Genomic DNA, 20,922 nt, shown 5'->3' with positions numbered 1-20,922 from the left:
ACTGCCATAGCAAGGATTGATCTTTGTCTGTCAACGTACAACCAATATATTGAACCGCTCTTATAAATCTTATTCAAATGAAATTTATATCCGTGGTACAGCAATAAGCGTTTGCCTTTTTCGCTCCTAACGAAGTGCACAGTGGCCGCAATTTGGCCTGTTGAAGAAGGAAGTTTAACGTTAGTGATAGGAAAACCCAAGTTATTGTTAATAATGTGGCAAAATTTTAAATATTGAAGTAACGAAGGTTTAGGACACTGTCTCTCTACCTATTACGAGAGAAAAATAGCCATTATTGAAAATCTGTGCGGGAGGGGAGAAATCTGTGAATCTGGAAGAGTTTCGATAAGACTGCATGTGTCACATTCCGCCGGGAGTCATGATCGGTGAATCGGGAAGGAATTCAGGCAGTCTGTGAATTGCGAATTGGGCATGAATCCTATTTCTTGCATTTGGGGGATACTGTACAGGGTGTTGCAGTAAAACACTGACAAACTTCCAGAGCGCGTACAGACTGTCAAGATGAGCAATATTTCTAAACGTTTTGCTCGTTAGCGTTCCCCTTCTACGCTACAAGCTCTGGAAAAACAGCATTTTCTATCCTGCATGTATATGCATTACAGGATAACTGTTGCAACTGGTTATTTATAGATACGAGTAGCCATGGAAACTATCATGTCTTGAGAAAAAGTAGTCATTTTGGTGTCGCAGGGTTGTTTGCCTTTGCCACTGAAATTTATCACTTTTTACCATATGCACCCAGACTCCGGCGGCCTTTGTCTTCATTGGGTCAGCAGACGCTGAAGTCTGAACTATTCTTCCCCCTAATGTCCATTTACAGCAGGCCTTTCTTTTTACATCTAATTTTTGATTTTATCCTAAGAAATCGATTTAACAATTTAAAAATACGCCAAAATAATATATTAACAATATTCTTAATTGAATTAAATGTAAGACGAAACCACTATTTCCATCGATCCGTTCTGTTCATAAGTATGGGAACTTACAACAGAGGATCAACTGCAAACTTTGGTAGTTCGTGTCGGGATCAGTTGTATTAAGACTTTCCGCATATCGCAATCATCAACCCTGCAGAATAGCTGTGGCGAAAAGTTTCTCATACTTTGGAAAAATTGGAACCTCGCTGCAGCACAAATTTTATCTTACCTCGCTCAAAACACGTGCTTGTGTTGGCTGGTTCCTCCCTGCACATGGGGAACTACCACGGCCTAGTGGTATAAGGCCATGGTCTTCACAAAGGCGCTGCCGAAAGAGTTACGTACAATATGGGCTTTCACATTCACGTCTGATATGCAGCTTTGGCGAGAGGCAAAATAGAGCTTTCTAAGCATTCCTCGCAGTCAGGAAAGTGGTAAAAAAAAACAGCTTGTGGTCGGCGCAGTTCTATCTCAAAGCGAACTGAACTTCCGTGCAACATTAACGTTATACAGTACCTCCACTCACATTTAATCAACGTTCTACTTAGATGGAGAGATGCCTGAACATAAACCTTGCAGAATATGAAGCTTCTGCCGTCAAACACAGAATGGTTTTGTTATATGACCAGTAGACTATCTACCAGTTTCCACTGAATAGTTCTAATATACACTGACCGGATTGCACAAGTTATTGTTACATATCCGTGAACAGTAAAGAAACATTGCACTTAGAATCTAGTGATGACTACAACTTCATTTGTGTACCCTACATGTATGCACGTTAGCAACTTCTTACCTGGAAGGACCAACCTTTCATATTAGATAAATTGCCGATTTTCTGACGAGTACATTTTGAATATCTTGTCCTATTTCTGATATTATTTTGGATACTAGGACCTCAAAAACATGCAAATTGACATCAAATTTAAATGTGTAAGGCAAACTATTAGCAAGAAGTATAAAACTGTAACCCAATGGATCCTATGCTTAGTGTGTACTGTCTACAGATTTTGTTTCATTCTTTCAAAGTTTCAAACGCCTTTTCAGACACTCGTATACTCATTCACTCGATTATTACGGACCCGACAGCATTATAGTTTTGGTCGTTTGTATTCATAATTAGCTTCCTCTTTTCAATCCAGAAAGTTATTGCTATACAGAACAAAAATCTGTCTTAAAAAAAAAAAGGCTGAACCAGTGGTATCGGTATCGGAAAGTATCGGTTGGAATTTATTTACCGATACAAGCCGATACTTTTCCGGCATTTTAGCCTTTCAACTGGTATGCAAAAATACTGCGCGACACTTTCGCGGAGTCAAATTATCCTAGAAAATATGCAAAATTACATCCTTTTAAAATATTTTGCGTGAAAAGATGGATTTTGTAATTATATAATATGTATTTTAATATTTTGATGTAATTCTTGAATATTATAAAACAATTATTGGTAAATTGATATTATATATTTCATAATTACACACTAATATTGATCAATATTTTGAACAACTTTGAAATATTGCAATTTTCAAGAATTGGTATCTGTGGGAATCGGTAAGAGTATCGCCATCGGTTCAAAGTGGTATCGGCTCAGACCAATTTAAAAAAACCTATAATTACTCTCGTTTTACAACAATATTTTAAAAATACGATAATAAACTATCGAAATTTATCGGAAATTATACAATAAATTTAGCACGTTTCCATCTCTTGTCTGTCTTAATTCATATTTTCCACAAATGTTCGATCTCTTTGTCTTTTCAATAGAACAATTTCATTTCCACTTCCAGGGCCTCCCGATGACGCAGTGGTAACACGGTCGCCTTGTCATCGAGGGACTAGTCGTAATTTATAGTGGGATCCGAACCACCGTGCAATGGGCCTCCACCGGAATCTAATCCGGGATTCCTTGATTACTACCAAGCCATCGGGGATATCCTCATAGAAGCTTCTAACTGAGCAAATGCCCAATACGACAGTGCTGAACAGATCACACCCTTTGACGTTTCCTTGGGAGATGTTGCAGCAACAAACAATACCTGTACCACTTTTCGCACAAGCTCCAGCGATCCTTTGGGAAAACACCCAGGGCCTTTCCCTGGGTGTACCAGGAGCGAGAAGCCGACGTAGGTGGGACATGATTCCAGTCGGGCATTAGATAACCACGCAGAAAGAATTACAGCACCGAAGAGAACCTTCGCGGGGGGAAATCTTCAACGAGAGTCCTTTTCGCCTCTTTCTGGCCTTGGGAGTGGAGAATGAGGTCACGCGCTGCATGCCTTCCTCAGCTTCACATCACAGGATTTCCTGCCCACAAGAGTCGATTACGATGCCCGAAACAAGTTTCCTCTCATCGGGATGATACAAGAGCTGAAGCTGTTCCTGCAGCCTCTAATGGAAGCTGCTCGAGTTTTGGTTCATTAACTCCAGACTGTCCGTTAAGTAAGCATAAGGTCAGCTATACTTCAGGTGGTCCAACTGCATACCGGTTCCCCAGCGAAGCGGGCGCCGGTAGACTCGAGGCAAGCAACATTCATTAGCAGGAGATAATCGACGCAGAGCGTTGAACCTTGCCGCCATCTTTACAATCACCACCACCAACGTGATAAACGATGAGTCATTCTGACGGTATGACTACATTCTTAACAAGAAAGTTAATTTAAAGACTCGCACGTGACAGCTTGTCTTTTACGGCTAAACACACAGGCATCGACGCCGCCCTCCCTTGGGATCTTTTCAAATTCCAAAAAGTAATAAGCTTAGTATGGTCACTAGCAAATAAAATCCAGTTAATTAGCATTCTAGGAGTATATATTTTTTAAAAGTTTTTTTCAAACAGTGTAAAATGCAAGAGTCAAGTCCGAACTCCATGTCTCCGCATTCTACTCGCTCCAGCACACACAGCTCCCAAGGTCAGCTGCCAGTAGATGAGCCATTTCTAATAATCCAAAATTGGCAAATGTTGAATACCTACGTATATTTTCTTTATATATGGCTGCGGCCGCCATTATTACATACAAAAATAAATATTTCCTCCAAATTCGCGAGATGTGGCACATCTGCCAATTTCAATTCGGGAACACTTAGTTTGTTGTATTTCAGCTTTTCAAGGTTTCGACATTTAATGCTCGAAGCTCGTAGAACGTGGTTGAAATCGTTGTCGTATATTGTGGCTGATAAAGAGTTGTAAATAAGGAGGTGATGAAATGCTAAGACAATTAAACCGAACATGCCTAGTTTACTCAAGCAGGACAGTTTTTCTGATTGAAAAAGAAACTATACACATGAAGCAAGAAAAGTGAAAAATACTAAGTCAGGGCCTCCTCGATGGCGTAGTGGTAAGGCTCTGGGCTTGTAATGAAGAGGTCCCAGGTTCGGATCTAACCTTAAACTGCCTATTTGAACATGAAGTGAACGCAAAACATTTTTAAAAACTGAAACCGCCTAACCTATTCACGGAAGTATTTTCACAGAAAAAAGGGCAAATTCATGGAACATGTAAAGCAAACTAATTTTAATTTATTTATTTATTTATTTATTTAATAGAAGATTCCAAATACAGCGTTAGCCATTTTACATTGGAACGTTTTTATAGAACAAAAAAGGACAAAAAAATAATACCATAATACATAAAAAATAATAACATAATACATAAAAAATAATAACATAAAAAAAATTACATGTGGTTAAAAGACTTACATATTTTTTGCTAACTTTCTTCTAAAACTGTTCAGATTTTCAAAAATGTCTATTTGGCTTCCTAGATTATTATATTCACTGGGCAGTCTATGGAACAGAGAGCGCTGGATGAGACACAATCTCGGCTTCTGAGAAGCAAAAAGTTGAGTGCTTCTTGTTGAGCGGGCAGGCACACGAAAGTGAATTTCCTGAAGAAGGCGGTCACTTCTGAGGTTGCCATTCACTATTTTATGTAGAAATATTTGGTCAGCCTGTCTATGTCTCTCTTGTGGAGTTTGGATATTTAACATTTGCAGGAGGATGGACTTTTGCAAGTGTTTTGTGGACGGAATTCGGTGTCGAACAATGGCCAGGAAGAAATTTAGGATGGAATTAAGTCTATCTGAATTTGAGGGACATGCCATAGACCAGATCGGAGAACAGTATTCAATTTTAGGTGACACAAAAGATTTGTAAAAGGTGCTGAGGGCAGTCAAGTTGTTTATTTCCGTGAAACGATATATACATGCAAATACAGAGAAAGAGAGAGAATTCAGAATTGCACACAAAGCTGAATGTTTCGGAGATGACAGCACCAATCCATTACAGTTGACCAATAGCCGCTTCGTACAACAAGCATTTTGAAGTATGTGGGACAAAAATAGTTTGCAAGACTTATGCCTTCGTAGCACATGCGTGTGTACATGTAACGAATTCATATAGGTAATGTGGAATAGACGCATGCATAATGGCGATATTACCATCCAGCAATCGGAAGTTGGGCCTCCCTTTCCTTTTTGTACGAAGGGGAAGATGCATAAACTCCTTTAAGTATTCCGGTGCAACTAAGAAAAGTCAAACATTGAGAGAAATACACAAACAAACGAATGAACTGCACCGCTGCCCTTTCACTTCGCTCAAAGAAAGGGACATGAAAAATGAGCTGCCTATTGGAATCTAGGCTTTCAAGTGTGCTCCAATTTAGCACGTGTTCCATAAATGAAACAAGTTTGTATCGCTTCAAACGATTTCCAACGAGATCCACTTCCTTTGGAGAAATGTGCAGAACTTCTCATGGTCCTTTAGAAATCAGGTCGTGATGACACTAATAAATTTTGCACTCAAAACACGAAGCTGTAAAATAGCTACTTGGATTGCCAACACGATATTACTGCAAATATTAACCTCTTCTATGATGACGTGCGCGTGATGTAAGTTTACAAGTGTAAGAGCACAGTTTACAAGATAGATTTAAAGGATCATTTTGGGTATTATGTTCCACCCGCAGGCGTATTTACACATGCAAATTTTTCAAGGGCAGGGCAGTAACATCTGATTAAAACGTGTTATAGACTTGTGGTAAAAGGTAAAGTGTTCCCCTGTGCTTAGCTCCACGCCATGAAGGCGTATAGGGGGTGTGTGGGTAACGCCCCACACTTTCTTGATTCGGTCTTGATAGACTTGTGGTGTGTTTACTATACTCAGATTCTCCTCACATACCTTCTACAGTCGCGGAAACTTATGGAGTGTAATGCCTATGTTGAAAGCAAGTGGCGTTTGTTACAATCCAGACGCGGCTGTACATCAGTATGGGCTCATGGGGCAATGTGTCAAAAGCACTGATGGGTCCCGGGTTCCATCCATACCCGATGGAGGCACATAGTGGTTCGGATTCCACTTTAAACTGTAGGTCCAGTCCCGATTAGCCTTACTGTGCACAAAGTGGACTTAAAACACCAACTCAAACCAAACTCAAAAGCACTGATATACAGTTTTTGCCATTTGCAGACGACCATGTGCCGGCCGGCCATATCTTGCCCCTTAGTAACGAACGCTCCCTGCCCTCCATGCTTATGGGTAGAGACCGGATGTTTAGGCACTAAAAACATAAAATAGGCAGGCAAATAAGCACTTATAATTTTCAAAATAGGCAGTAAAATAGGGCATTAAAATACAAATAGGCAATGAAAAGGCAATGAAATTTAACTCAAAGTAATGAAGATAGATATACAAAAAGAAATAGGTGTTTAAATAATATAAAGACTTACCTGTACTTTCTTTATAGTTGCTTAAAATAAACCAGGAGCTCATCATTAGAGACAGCAGTCCAATATTGTACTTAATAAATCACTGCAAACAGGAGTCACGTCAGCCCAAAATTTTTTATTGTATAATGGTTACACACAATAGTCTGACAAAAGAAATTGTTGGCTGCTTCCAACCAGTACTCAAATTATTTAAATATACACTTTATCACTGCACACAGGGTTATTTCAGTTAAAAATTTTACACTGTATATTCCACACAGCAGTTCGAACTAAGAAACTGTTTAAATGCATTTCAAGTTTGTACTGTACTGTATGGCAGTCTCTGAATAAGAAGCACTAATTGTGGATGCACATCACAACAAGGTATTTCTTCAGGTGATCAACCGACAAGTTATGTCTGCGATCGGACAACACATTTTTTAGAATTGAAAAAGATCTCTCAACCTCCACAGATGTTACCGGAGCATACTTAAAGCACGCCAGAACATGTGGATCTAACTCAGTTTGTATATTTTCACCTTTCAGAACTTGTTGAATTGCCCTTCATTTGTCCAAGTTCTTATTAGCTGCAATAACTCGCTAACTGTTATTTTTAAATTTCTTGGAAGAATCGGAAACTAATCCTGGGAACAGGAAATTGTATGCACCGAGTTCAGTCATGTCCCAATTTTAAAGAAAATGCCTAAAATAGGCAATATCTGGCATTTATGAAATAATATAGGCAATATCGTATGAAATAGGCAAAATAGGCAAAATTAAATTGGCTTTAAATGAAGCTAATCCCTCCCCCCTGGCCTTCGCAACATTCGTTTTCATCATATCTCTAACAGGAAAGAATAGGCATTTTGCCTAACATCCGGTCTCTACTTATGGGGAAAAGGTCAATGTCCATCCATATACCATTCTCCTTGCGTCTAAGGCAGCGACGGGTAAGTGACTTGGCAACACATGCAGGGCCGAACAGCTACGGCTCTCGCCACTGGTGTGAGCGGTTCCGAATTCGTTCCCCGTGGAAGGCACTTGAAAGCAATAGCAGAGGAGACCTGTCTCTATAAAACTACAAAACAGAGGCGATTGAACTATTATACGCTGAGCACGAGTCACCCAAAACCAGCTTTGCATGCCGTAACCAGAGGCGGCCCTATGGAGGTGCAATTTACAGGACGGTGGTGCTTCTAATGAGGCAACCAATTTGATTTCCCCTGACTTCATGGATTGTTTGGACATACTAAAAAATATCCAAAATTACTGAATTCATATTTTAAATGAAGTCTTCAACAAATACTTCAACCAAAAATTGTTAATATGCATTAATATTTAATTATAGAATGAAATCACGAAATGAAAATATTAAACCAAGCAAATTCACGAGAACATCAAAATTCAATGAAACGTAACTAAAGGAGAATTATGATACACAATGTTATTAGATATGATTAAAAATTACCAAGTGGTAAAAAAATAGTTTGATACCGAAGACAGCCAGTTTTGTAATTAAATATAATGAACGTCGCACCAGTGGCACATCGGAAATGAAAAGGAACACATTAGTCTCCCATAATTCTTGGTTGTAACCTTCAACGTGTTCTGGTTATTGCTCTTGGGTAATTAGATACTATGAATTGCTTATTAATTGTAGTGATTATATAGAATACCTGTACTGCATATTAAAGAGTAAAAATGTCTGGTTTTCAGGAGTTGTAAAATTTTGTTTACAGGTCCCGCACATATTGTTATGTTCCACGCTCCACACCCACCTAAGGGTAGCCCCGGCCGTGACCCTCGACGGTTGTTGCGCCACCGACATCAGTTCAGTAATCTGTTAGCTAACCACAACGATGAGGCTAAATAACGGCTAGATGAAATTGCTTAAGAGACTCTTTCCGTGGAACACCCATGTCCAGGTTAGGACTCGAAGCCGTAAGCTTTGGTATCCAGATACTGGGGCGCCCACTCAACGCGAAGCAGCAGGGTATAATCAATTATAATAAGGTGTTCACAGGTGGGGATAATTAAAACTGGAACCAAAGCTGAACGTAAAAAACCAGCAAATACGGAAAACATTATTGATAGGAACTGAAAATGAAAGATTAAGTTTATATCAGGTGAGGTTTAGTCCATAGCTTTCCTTGTGCTTAACGCGGGGTGATCTTCCCCCCCCCCCCATAAGAGAATTCTCAAAGCATCTCCAGCACTAGGGTAATTTGCCTAGGCACTTAATCTGCGGTCTCTCACGGCACCCCTCGCCAATGTTTTCACGCTACAATTTCAAAATTTGAATTATATGAAGTATTTCCAGGTATCTCATGGGGGTACCGTTGTGTATAAATAAATGTGTGTGTGTTTTGTGCGTAATAAAAATCAATAACTGCAACTTTCTCTTCAGCTATGGCCATGGGCACCGAACTCCTCGACACCTGTTGCATCACTGGCTTTATCGGTATATCTGTACAAGTAGGCTACGTATATCTATATTGGTAACATTTCTATTGCAGTACACTCCATTATATTTTACTACATTTCAATATATATATATATTATTTCATTATATTATTACACTGCAACGCTTATGAAATTGTAAACAAATTGACATGTCCGATATGACAGCATGTAAATGCAAACAAGTGATTCATGGACGAAATAAATCTATTTCTTAGTCAAATTTCGCTCATTTTAAATAGCTCCCTTTCAACTTTATTGGACAAAAAATTTCTGTTTCGCCTAAGATGGTAGACGTGTGTCAAATTAGATAATCGCGTGCCGAGAGCTATTAGGCAAAACGGGATGTAATATTTTTACGAGCTGAGGTTGAAGTTCAAATCCCGTGGTGGGCGATCTTAGGTGCAAATTTGTAGGTTTTGTCTCTACAAATAAGCATTGCATCACACATCGTATGTACCCTTATGGCGCGCGATGCGATGAAAGAGGTCACGCGGACGCTTTTATACTAGCTCTCTTTTAAGTTTACCGACAAATTCAGGATTTTCAGAGTGCATTGAATTGCAGTGGTTGAGACTGTGCCGCCGAAATGTCGACAAAGCGCGAAAGGAAACGGTACGATTCAATTAACCACAGGTCACACTTCATCAAACTGCCGATTACTTTCGTGTAACAATTGCTTACCTGCGCATGACTGAGGGCAAAGCCACGCGTAGTGACAACCTCGGCAGCCTCATGGAAACTTTCCAAATCCCACTCTGTTCCTAGCAAATAGTCCTTAACACGGTCCAAGAAGTGCACAACGATTTTCATAGTCCTGCCGTTTTCACGTCTCGAGTACTACTTAATGTTCGTCGTCTGTCGAGTACGGCGAAAACTACACGTTCGAAAGAGGTCATAAGGACGTTGTTCACCTACACTAGCGACACCAAGCTTCCTTGGCAGTAGCTGCAGGCACTGCTGACGTCATCATCTTCGGGTTAGTTTCCAAGGAAAACTTGTTGATTCACGGGTTCCACCTTGAGAGTGTCAGTAGAGACTGATCTATAAGTTTTCTGCCCGATACACGCTGCGTCAGAGTTTTAAATACTTTAAAAAAAGCACACGCATCCTAACGTCTTAGAACACGCGAGCGGAAACCGTTCGGTAATAAAAACAAAACACTACGCAAGGAGCGGCGTTCAACAGGTGACAACTGTTGCGGAACACTTGAAAACTTTCACGAAATGGATCGCTGAAGTTCCTCACAATGGCAGAAACAACAACAAAAGAAGCCCCTTCCTTGTTTCGCTAACACAGATAACACTCTGTCGTCTTTCGACGTTCTTATTCGAACTGAGCGAGGTGCTTTTGCCGAATACCAGTTTGCCTCCAAGATGCGTGACGTCATGGCTCAGGAACGCCTTGTGACCAGATGACCGTCTTACGTAACGCGTAGAGAAGGTGTATTTTAGGGGCCATAACTCGTTTTTTTCTGCGCGGATTCGAATGTGCATGACGTCGTTTCAATGCATGAACATACGAGTCACAACCTAATGACGTCATTGTCATAACGTCACCATCTTCTCTACATGGTTGTTTACAGCAGAACAAACTTGCATCAGAGGCACTTTCTCTTCAAATTCTGAGAAAATGAGCCCATTCTCTTACTGGAAAAACAACACTCGTGGAGGTAGATGGCTTTTCTCGTTACCGCACGAAGGCTTACTTATAGATTTAAAGATTTGCTTTATTTTACTTCGCTTCTTGTGCTACTTTTGCTAATTTGCGAAGATGGGGATGAGTGATGGACACTCAGGCCAGGATTCGAACCCAGGACCCCTGGCGTCGTAGCGCGATGTGCTAACCACTCCGCCACAGGGGACGGCCCGAAGGCTTACTGTTGTTAGTTTAGACGTCTAAAGTTGGGTCGGGGGTAGGTGGGGAAATACTTTTTACTCCCATTTGATTGGCGATTCGCTTTGGCTTCACTCCGACAAGATGAACGTTTCATTTTAAACATTAAACGGAGGCTATGTACTTATTGACTTCTCGGAAAGGGATCACCATTTACGTTAATTGAGGATTATTGTTTTTAGATTCAGAAGTCTCTCAGTCAACAGACGACGATTGCCCCCCTCACCTTTTCGTTAACCACATATTTACATTGTCTAAAGCTTGACAGAATACAAACATAAAACGTTAGATTTTTCTAAAAAAAAATAGATTCAATTTGTATAGTAGACAACCGTGCACTAACAAATAGAATGCACAAGAAACTGTACCATCCGGAAACCCTGGATTACCAGCAAGAACATTTCAATTTTTACGAACGAAAAACTGTAACTCGTAGCAACTGTATGTCGGTGGCACATGGGCTATCTCACACATACTGTAATATTAGTCATTGTGAAATTGGAGTTGTGCCTATCATTCTCCCACTTTAAAAATTGAAACCAGCAATCACAAAATAATAATACCAATATTATTTCTGTTCGTAGACAATGCAACGTCAATCAAACGCACGAATAATATATTTGAGATTATGTATAACGGGGAAAAGGGCAATATGAAAGAAAACACTGCTGATATGAAATTGTCTCCCGGTCCAAAACAATGGTAAAATAGAAAATTTGCAGGATAATATTTAACACGGGAGGTTTCACATGGAAGTGATACATGTCGCATGCCACTTGAGGATTTCACCAATCGAATGCGCGGCTTGCCATGCCGCTAAGGTGTGAAACATTGCTGTTGATTCGTTCGTCTGAGAGTGTCACATGTCGCATCGGATGTGAAATCTCCCTTAGGGCTGGGATGTTGTGCTTATTTACAAGAGCCTTAGTGACACCCAATTGACAAGTGCAGCGTGTCATGTCACTCCAATGCGAAAGGTTGCATTCGATTCTCAAGGTTCGTTTATAAAGTGTATGTCACTTGTCACTCCGGTGTCAAATCTCCCTGATACGTTATGCGAAAGTCTTCTTTAAGCATTTGTCCTTCAATATCTCTCTGCATTCAGTATCCTAAAGCTACGAAGAGATTTGTTTGTATACAGGTTTTCCCTTTCCTTAAGACCTTGAGAAACTTTCGAGACGGCCTTCGACATATTATTAGAATACAAAAACGGAACTGCCTTTAGTTAATCTCCCTTTTTGCATCTAAATCTACACGAAACACACAATAAATCATTTATTTCTAAATCCTTCAACGCAAGAGATCGCGAGTGCAGTACTATTTCGCAACCGAGTGCTTCTTTATTCTCACATTCGGAGCCGCCTCGATGGAGCTGTGAGTGGTTAGCACAGAGTGCTACGACGTCAGAGGTTCCGGGTTCGAATCCCGGCCCGGGTATGGTTGTTCTTTGTGAGTGTCCCTTCGTCAATTTCATCTTGCCGTCACTATCATCATCTTCGCAATTAGCCAAAAGTGGAAACAAATCACTCAATTGATGGAGCAGTGGCAATGTCGTCGCATTGAAATCAATGGATCCTGGGTTCGATATCCGGTGGAGACACACACAAATTTACTCGCAGATGCTCTTAAATTTTCAGATAAATTCTTCCAATATTTCTTAGGATTTCTGTGGCAGACGGACGAAGGAAAAATCTAATCGTCAGGTTTTGAAGGAAGGAAAACATCACTAACAAAGGAATGTAAACAATGTGGTTTTTCTTCGAGCAAAGACGAAATAAAGGTTCTGTGTACAATAAACTGATGGTATTATCGAGACAGATGCACGACAAAGTTCATTGACAGACAATAATCACCACCAGTCTGTCTTTTTCTTTATTCTACCAAAGGAGACAAAACACAAACTTCATTGGAGAATTCTTCCATGACGTGCTGTCGTAAGACATGGCTGCACTCGGTGACCTTCGCTTTTGGCCCTCAAGGTCACGCGTATCTTGAAAACTTGCAGGATGTTGCTTGCGAAATAGTCGTTTGCAGCTTCGAAAGCAACATCACTTCCAGGCACGCTACGTCATCCGAGGAAACTAAGACATTTCTGGCATTCACAGCATCGTCCGTGGAAAAATAATATTTTTTTGTTATTTTTCTGACAAAGAGAATGAATGTTGATTTAATGAAACGCTTATGTTTTATTCTAGGTTTGCAGGATACCCGATGGTTGGAATGAAAAAGTGATGGCGAAAAAGAGCAGGGGTGGACTTAAAAAAGTTTTGCAGTCCCAGTGTAAAAATGTCGCGTACTCTACATAATTGTCTGTAAAACCTGGCGGTTATCATTGCAGACAGTGGCGCCAACTTTTATGGGCCTGTGGGGCTCGAGCGCCCCCAGTAATCTGCCTGTCGTTATATTTTCATTTGAGAAATAAAGTCTCCGCACTTAAGAAAATAAAATGTTTCATCATTGTACACTTACTGAATTCTTACAACTTAATTTCTGACAGAGTTTTATCAAAATATTTCATAACGATTGGTTGCATCTTCAATACTTTTCACTGTAGTATATATATTATTTACACTATCCGTGATCACATCGTTATTAGGAAAGTAAGAAATCGATAGGCACTAAAAACTCTCAAAACAGGCAGCCAAAAAGCACCGAAAAATACAAAATAGGCATTACAATTAGTGAACATAGACATATTTTTGATTTTCCAGGATTAGGCACTCATCAGTTACCTTTGAAATGGGCACTTACAACTAAAATAGGCAAAAGCAAGTACTATTAAATTCAGAAAAGGTCTGGAACAGTTTTTAAATGTAAAAGCTTACCTTTTCTGACGAAAAAAAAGGCATTTTAGGGCAAATTCTCAGCATATTTATAACATATTATTGCATAAAATTATAAAATAAACGCCAAAGTTCAGTCCATTCACAGTTTTTTAAAAGTTGGCTCCACCGATTGCAGAGATTGCCCGGGTGTTTGTATCTCACTTAGAAGTATTTCTACGAACGTGCGAAACCCACGGCACGCTAGAGACAGCAGTACTGGCACTTTCGGCCTGAAATCTTTCCCGTGGCGCATATATAAAAAGCAACGTCTTCTCCTTTCCGCTATACCAGGGTAAGCACTTGCAGTTTCGTCCTGTTAACTGCGAGGCCCGTCAGGAACAAAATTTAGATCTGACCACAGAGAAAATTTCCCCGCAACTAAAGAGCCCTCTAGCGCACTACACACAGAACAAAAGAAACAAAACTCTTTTTCCTCTGCGCACAGCTTCGGACTCACTCAAAAGTACTAGGAACGTGAACCTCCCTGAATTTGGTGTTATTTCACGGTTTAGTGTAAAGAAATCGGTTTTGTTTTGTTAGCTTACTTTAATGTTAGCACTATACCGCGTTTGTTACAACCTGTCCCGGTTCCCGCGCTAGCTGGTCGCTCCCTTTTCTCCGTGCTGGGGAAAGTCAAAGCCAGGCAGCCAATTAAAATACGCAACGTCACAACAGCGTCTACGTAAGCGCCTCTCTTCTGGCTTCCATTCGCTCCTCGCTGCCCAGCAGACGATTTTTTCCTCGTTTCTCATTGGCACCGAAACTGTAGAGCGCTCCCTAGCGCGGGAAACGGGACAGGTTCTACCAAACGCGGTTATAGGAGCAACATTTTAGGGACTGAATGGGTAATAAGAGAAGAGCGAAAGGGCCGGAAGAGAGAAAATCTCTCAATAAAAACACTAAACGTCTGTTCTGCAGAAGCACTTACCAATACTCTATTTCAACAAAAATATGTTCGAAAACTAACAATTAACGAAGGGCAATGTTTTATTATTATCATTATTACATTAATATTGCACATACGAATAATGTTCGCCTTAGAGATTCGCGAATGAAACAGATCAGATATTTAAGACACGAAGAGAATGTCGTGGAGGCAAATATTTTGAAATAATCAAAATTTTCAAACTAACTTCAAGTTGTAATATTTCAGATGAAGGTAAATAAAGTATGAACGTTATAGAGTGGTGGAAGTACTGTGTATCAAGGTGACACGACCTCAATGTGTAGTACATTTTGTGTACCGGAGAGTCGACCTGTATTACGAAACCGCTGGGCTCGAGTCTTGGAAGGTTCTGAAGAAGCAGAGTTGTACACAATTCAAATACACTGTTCGGTCTCAATAAACATGGCCACCAGTAGGATAAATTCTGGCTATTGAGTTCTACGATGAAAATTTCCCTCCCTCTCTCTCTCTCTCTCTCTCAAAAAAAGTAAACTATAACAGTCGAGGAAAAAATGTTGGCGAACACTTGACGTATTGATGATTTTCCGGGAAGGAAGGAATATCGAAAGAGGAAATATGCAGTAAGGAAACAGTAGACCAGTCTCGTTGAAAACCACAAGAGGATTTCCGGGGGACACTTGAGCGATAAAACGAAAAAATGAGAACTCGTCAGAAGTGAACTAACTCATGGCCAAGCTTGAATTTGCCTTTTTCCAAACATTTTCAGCGTCGTTGGTATTTTGAGAGGGCATTCCTTTTATAAGACTTCAATCGTTCTTTCATCAAGTTTCAGTTCTACCATTCATCGTAGATTGCCACGATCACAATCCAGTGTCAGTGATGTTTCTGGCTTACAAAAAAAAATCTATATTGCAAGCCAAAAATTCCTTTCCTGTAATATATACAAAGGTGTTCTCAATTGTGCAGACAGTTTCTGAATTAAATACATATATAAGCAAAGAAATAAAACTTTAAAGCAAGAAACAGAAAAATAAAATGTTACAATATAATCAATTTCCTTAACATTTTAAATTATATTTAGTAAATTTGCTTTATCGTCAATTTTCATTATTCATTAAGTTAATTTAAAAGTTGTTGCATGTTTTACTTCAATGTTCAACTGCAAATCTAGATGGAAGCGACAGACAAAAATCTTAATATTTCAGGTGTCACTACAACAATGTGCATTAGAAATAAGTATTGGGGAAACGCATTAGGCTACCCATTTCTCGCATATTTTGTGATGGTTTTCCCTTTTAAGAAATTTTGGCTTCCAGATTTCCCACTCCTGGCAAATTACCGTGAGTTGTTTTCCTTGACTGCCTTTCTACGGAAAAATAGTCGCCGAAAAAAAAATATTTGCACAGTGTTCCTACCTGGAAAGATGAATTTGTATGAATATCATTGCAGTGTTGCTGCATGTAGTCACACAAGCACCAATCACTTTGCACAAACATTTACATCAAGCTTTGCTTCCTTCACGAGTACATGTGTACAGATGGCTTTGATAAATATGGAGTAATTTGCAAATATTTTAAACAAGACGGCTGTGTTTTCGAATGAGGGAAAAAAAACTCTCGCCCTCACGCCGAAATTCAACCCAAGCGGTTGATCAAAACCCAATTTAATATCCTTTGTTAGTCAACCACCAGCGTACCCAGGAACGGTACCAATAAACTCAACACAGCATTTTTAAGCAATGACCTTCCTTGTTAACACTGCAGGGGAAAACGACCCCTGGAACACAAATTCTATATGGAACCTTGCGATGCTCCAATATCGATGGAAGTATTTTAGGTATGCAAGTTATCGAGGTACGAAGTTCACTCTTGATAAGAGGATCGAGACGAGGCACTGGCGTCTTTCACTCGCTCCTAATTTCTCGCGACTGAAAGTATCTCCTGGTCAAGAGTCACGGTGTGACTGTCAAGGGCCTCCGAGAAATAAAAATTCATTATCATTTGGTCACTGCCTTTACGCAACACTCACGGGACATAAACTGGCATTGCACAGTGGTTTGAATTCCACTTTTAATTGAAAGTCCAGTTTCGACTAGCCTGAGTATAAAGTGGTCTTGAGCAGCCGTTCGTCCAACTTGCACACAATTTTATTTATTTAGTTATTTCGCCTTATTTTCCATGGCGAAGTTAATGCTGTGGGGGGCCTTCTCCACCACTTAACCAATAAGCATTTGTCCACGGGGGTCAACATGTGGCAACACTGCAATGGTTGACGCTTTAAACACCCCGCGCCGCCTCCTCATTATCTACCGGTTATTCTCAAATAGACAAAGCAACTTTTCCGTGTATACATTTCTTTAAAGTCCACTTGCCCTCAGACAGCTAATCGAGACTGGACCTACAATGAAAAGGTGGAAGTCTGAAAACTATGCAATGTGCTTCCACTAGAAATAAAACCTGCGACTCCTTGACAAGGCGACAGCATTATCATTGCGCTATCTGGGAGACAGTTTTAAATAAATGAAATAAGTCGGATTTTTGGTTGAAAAAACTGAAGAGGTTACAGTTGCACATTGGGGCGTATTAATAAAAACGGATAGGTGCTCAAGAAGTGAGCACGTGCTCCATTTTCGAATAAAGTCCTACCTCACATATGCTCCAACCTAGCGATCAACTTTTCTTGTAACCTGACTCCGTACATACACACGAATGTGCTTGCATAAAACACTTTCTCGGCGCCAGAGAACCTTGCTCTTTTTTTCACTCCACATTTTCATGTGATCATGTTGTCAACCGCAATATCCATCCAAAAGAAATTGAGTACGCGTTCCAACGTTTGAGAAATGAACATGTGCTGTTTTATTTATTGTTTGTGCAGTTTTGTAAACACTGGATCGGAAACAAATATATTCAGCGCAGAAATCGAGCTCGTATCAGGTAGTCGACGCCAGCAATGATTAATAAAGTAAAGTAAAAAGTAAAGTGTTCCCCTGTGCTTAGCACCACGCCATGAAGGTGTATAGGGGGTGTGGGGGTAACGCCCCACACTTTCTTGATCCGGTCGTGAGTGGGGGTGATGTGATCAGCACCACGCCCCTGACCGCCTTTACCCCCCCAGGTACCCATGTTATTCGACGCAATGACTAATTCAAAAGCTTTCCTGAAATCGAATGTAGACTTCGTGGGCATCTGACATGAAGAAACAAAACATTTTAAATGCAAATTTTCTTTTCTTTCTGGCGTGCATCACAATAATAATTCTAGTGACAACATCCCAGTTGCATTTTATGTCGGCAATAATTGATCCACAATGTGAAGAACGATGGAGGTCGTAAAATTTTGCTGCACTATGAGCAACTTTCCACTTTTATTACAACGTCACATGCCTATTACTAAATTAGTCCCAAGTGTTCTCGTGGTGATTAGAAGGCACAATTAATGTGTTGCAGAGAAAGCTAACAAGTCCTTGACATTATATCCTGCAGATTTTCCGCAAGATATCTAAGTGATGACGCATAATATACTGGCAAGCTTTCAACTTCCGTTGGTTAGCGAACGGGGATCAGCTATTGACAGAAAACTCTCCAACAACACGTGTGTGGTATGGTTATTTTGGGACATTTTTTTCTACCTCTCGAGGTTAATCGCGACGATGGGGGTTGATGAAATAGATCACGAATCGCCAAACCCTCGATTGTGAGATACTGGTCGAGATGTTGAGGATAATTTTTGCAGTGTCGCGCCTTCATGCGGATTGCACCCCTATCACAGGAGAGGGACAGTGCGGTTAATGTTTCGAGAAGAAGTAACAACAATAAATCTTCAATACAAAAGAATTATTCTGAGTCTCAAGGGCAGCTAAGACACTGACAATGACTTTCACTCGGGTAGCAACAACAACAAAAAAAAAAACCAAACGAATTTTAGAGTACTAATCAGAAACACTGGGGGTGGGGAGGATCCCTATGCGTCGGTATGTCTGTCCATCCGTCCGTGTTAACTACCGGTATTTCACAAACTCCAGAGCTTTAAGATAAACTTTCCTGTACCAAATAGTAGCTAAAGGCAATTTCAATGTAAATATAAATTGACTCTACCGACCTCCTTGATGGATTGGTTATCACAGCGCCAAGGGACCCGGGTTCGAGTCGCGGTCTGGGCATAGACATCAATTTCACCATATCACTCATCCTCATCGTTGCCACTCGCCAAAAGTAGCAAAAAGCGACGTAAAATAATCTAATGTAATCAACAAATCACCCTCCATAAATCGAAGAAAACAGTAATTTTGCCTGTGGTATTATATGGATGTGAAACTTGGTAAAACCAATAAGTTGCTGACCAAGGCAGTTTATTAAGATAAAAACACTTAACACTTACGTGTTAAGTGTTTTTATCTTAATAAACTGCCTTGGTCAGCAACTTATTGGTTTTAATATGGAAACAAGGCTTAATTATATTACAAATGAAACTTGGTCCCTTACATTAAAAGAGGAACATAAATTAAGAGTATTATATGAAAATAAAATCCTTAGAACAAAATTTGGACCTAAAAGATTTGAGGAGACAGGTGAGTGGAGAAGGTTTAGAACTGCATAATTTGTATTCATGTCCAGATATTAGAATAATTAAATCAAGATGATTTAGGTGGGCAGGCCATGTGGCAGGAATGGGAGAGGAAAGAAGAGTTTATATGATTCTTGTAGGGAAACCTGATGGTAAGAGACCACCTGAAGGAAGGCCAAGACGAAGATGGAGGGATAACGTTGAGATGGATCTAAAGGAAATCTGTAAGGATAGAAAAGACTGGAAAGAAACCCCAAGAAAGCGACAGATGGAAGGTTTGTGTTGCAGCAGCTATAAACTTGAAGAGTTAGTTAGTGGCTCTTAAAAGTTCGAAGTTCAGTTTCGAACCCTACCACCATCAAATTTTAGTACCGTAAAAAAATACAGCTTCACATATAAAATGTCAAATGAATTGCATGGTTACTTCTTTGTGGCTATTGTTCATTTGAGCGAATTCGCAAGCACTTCATACGTACTTACAGCACTTGGCCACGGCACCGCATGATGTAAGCACCTCGCCTGACAATACTACAAAGCGAATAAATAAAAATGGAGTCGCCGCGTTGGTTGCTAAACACCGCATTTTCAAACAATACAAACGTGAAGACAAGCCCGACGGTAATGAGGACTCCGTTCCGAGCGTGGGACGATGATGAATTTTCACATGACAGTGCAATTTCCATACAAAACGTACTTTCATCCAAAGTAATACAGGCTGCGGTGTTCCATTTAATATGCGAGTCGATAATACCGTCTGTTCTTCCTGTTTTGGGGTAAGTTAATTACCGGATATAGGTCAAATTACATACATTAAATTCTCTCAGTATATTCTTTTGATTTGTGTGTCCAGGCCACTATTTGTTTTCTGAACACAGGATGTCCCAAAAGTCCCGCACCGTAAGTCACTCACGTCAAAGGGTGAGCGAGACTAGCTGCATTAACAAGTTTTCAGAACAAAGGATTGGTCGTAGAGAACTTCTAGGGCCCACGCTCGCCAGATTTGAATCTCTTGCACTCTGCATTGTGGAGGTATTTGAAATCCCGAATGCTCAGCGTGAAGTTTGGCGATCTAGTCCACCTCCGCACCAGCATTCAGCCTCAGATTATATTCGCCATTCACAGTGTGATCACCACCCCGCGACGTAACTATGTGTACTTCCGGACAACCTGTATATGTTATATGTTTCTTATTCAACTTAATCGTTGGTCATTCCTTGGTCAAAATATTTTCAAAATTTTTAAGAAATTGAAAGGTGTTTTTCCGGGAATGGAACCCAGACCCCCTTAAATACAAGCTGACGACATTACCACTACGCCACTGAGGAGGCCAAACATAAATGTCGCATATTTCTACAACAGCAGCATAGGATTAGCATACCAAGACCTTACATCAATGATAGCAAAAAAAAAAAAAAGGGAAATGTATGCAAATGTATACATCTCGTATATCTGAGAAAACCAACCTTCCAATTGATGATGATCTGACGCAGTAAACTATGTACATTTCGCATGGTAACAGAGTTGAACTTCTTACCTCAAGAAACTGAGCACACTATCAGCGTGTAATGTAAACTTGATGCATTCCATGGCTGTCCCCACATTAAACAAAACAAGGTACTAGATCGAACA

General features: G+C 40.1%; 1 protein-coding gene across 7 annotated transcripts in view; it reads right to left on the bottom strand.

Moving 5' to 3' along the window:
* LOC145994913 (phosphatidylcholine:ceramide cholinephosphotransferase 2-like) overlaps positions 1 to 20,922 on the bottom strand; it is a 228,726-nt gene that overhangs the window by 34,695 nt on the left and 173,109 nt on the right. The window contains exon 1 of one of the 7 annotated variants that reach the window (XM_083131390.1): positions 20,828 to 20,901. The exons of 5 other annotated variants lie outside the window; for them this stretch is intronic. In XM_083131390.1, the coding sequence (XP_082987516.1) occupies positions 20,828 to 20,880 (53 nt within the window). In that variant the 5' untranslated portion in view covers positions 20,881 to 20,901. Of the gene's footprint in view, positions 1 to 9,784; positions 10,390 to 20,827; positions 20,902 to 20,922 lie in introns of those variants that run through there. One more of the 7 variants, XM_083131389.1, reaches the window with a different exon arrangement.

Source organism: Lepisma saccharinum, chromosome 11, assembly GCF_977018435.1.
Source record: "Lepisma saccharinum chromosome 11, izLepSacc3.1, whole genome shotgun sequence".
NCBI lineage: Eukaryota > Metazoa > Arthropoda > Insecta > Zygentoma > Lepismatidae > Lepisma > Lepisma saccharinum.
The sequence above is the reverse complement of the archived record's forward strand: the minus strand, read 5'-3'. Positions and strand labels throughout refer to the sequence as shown.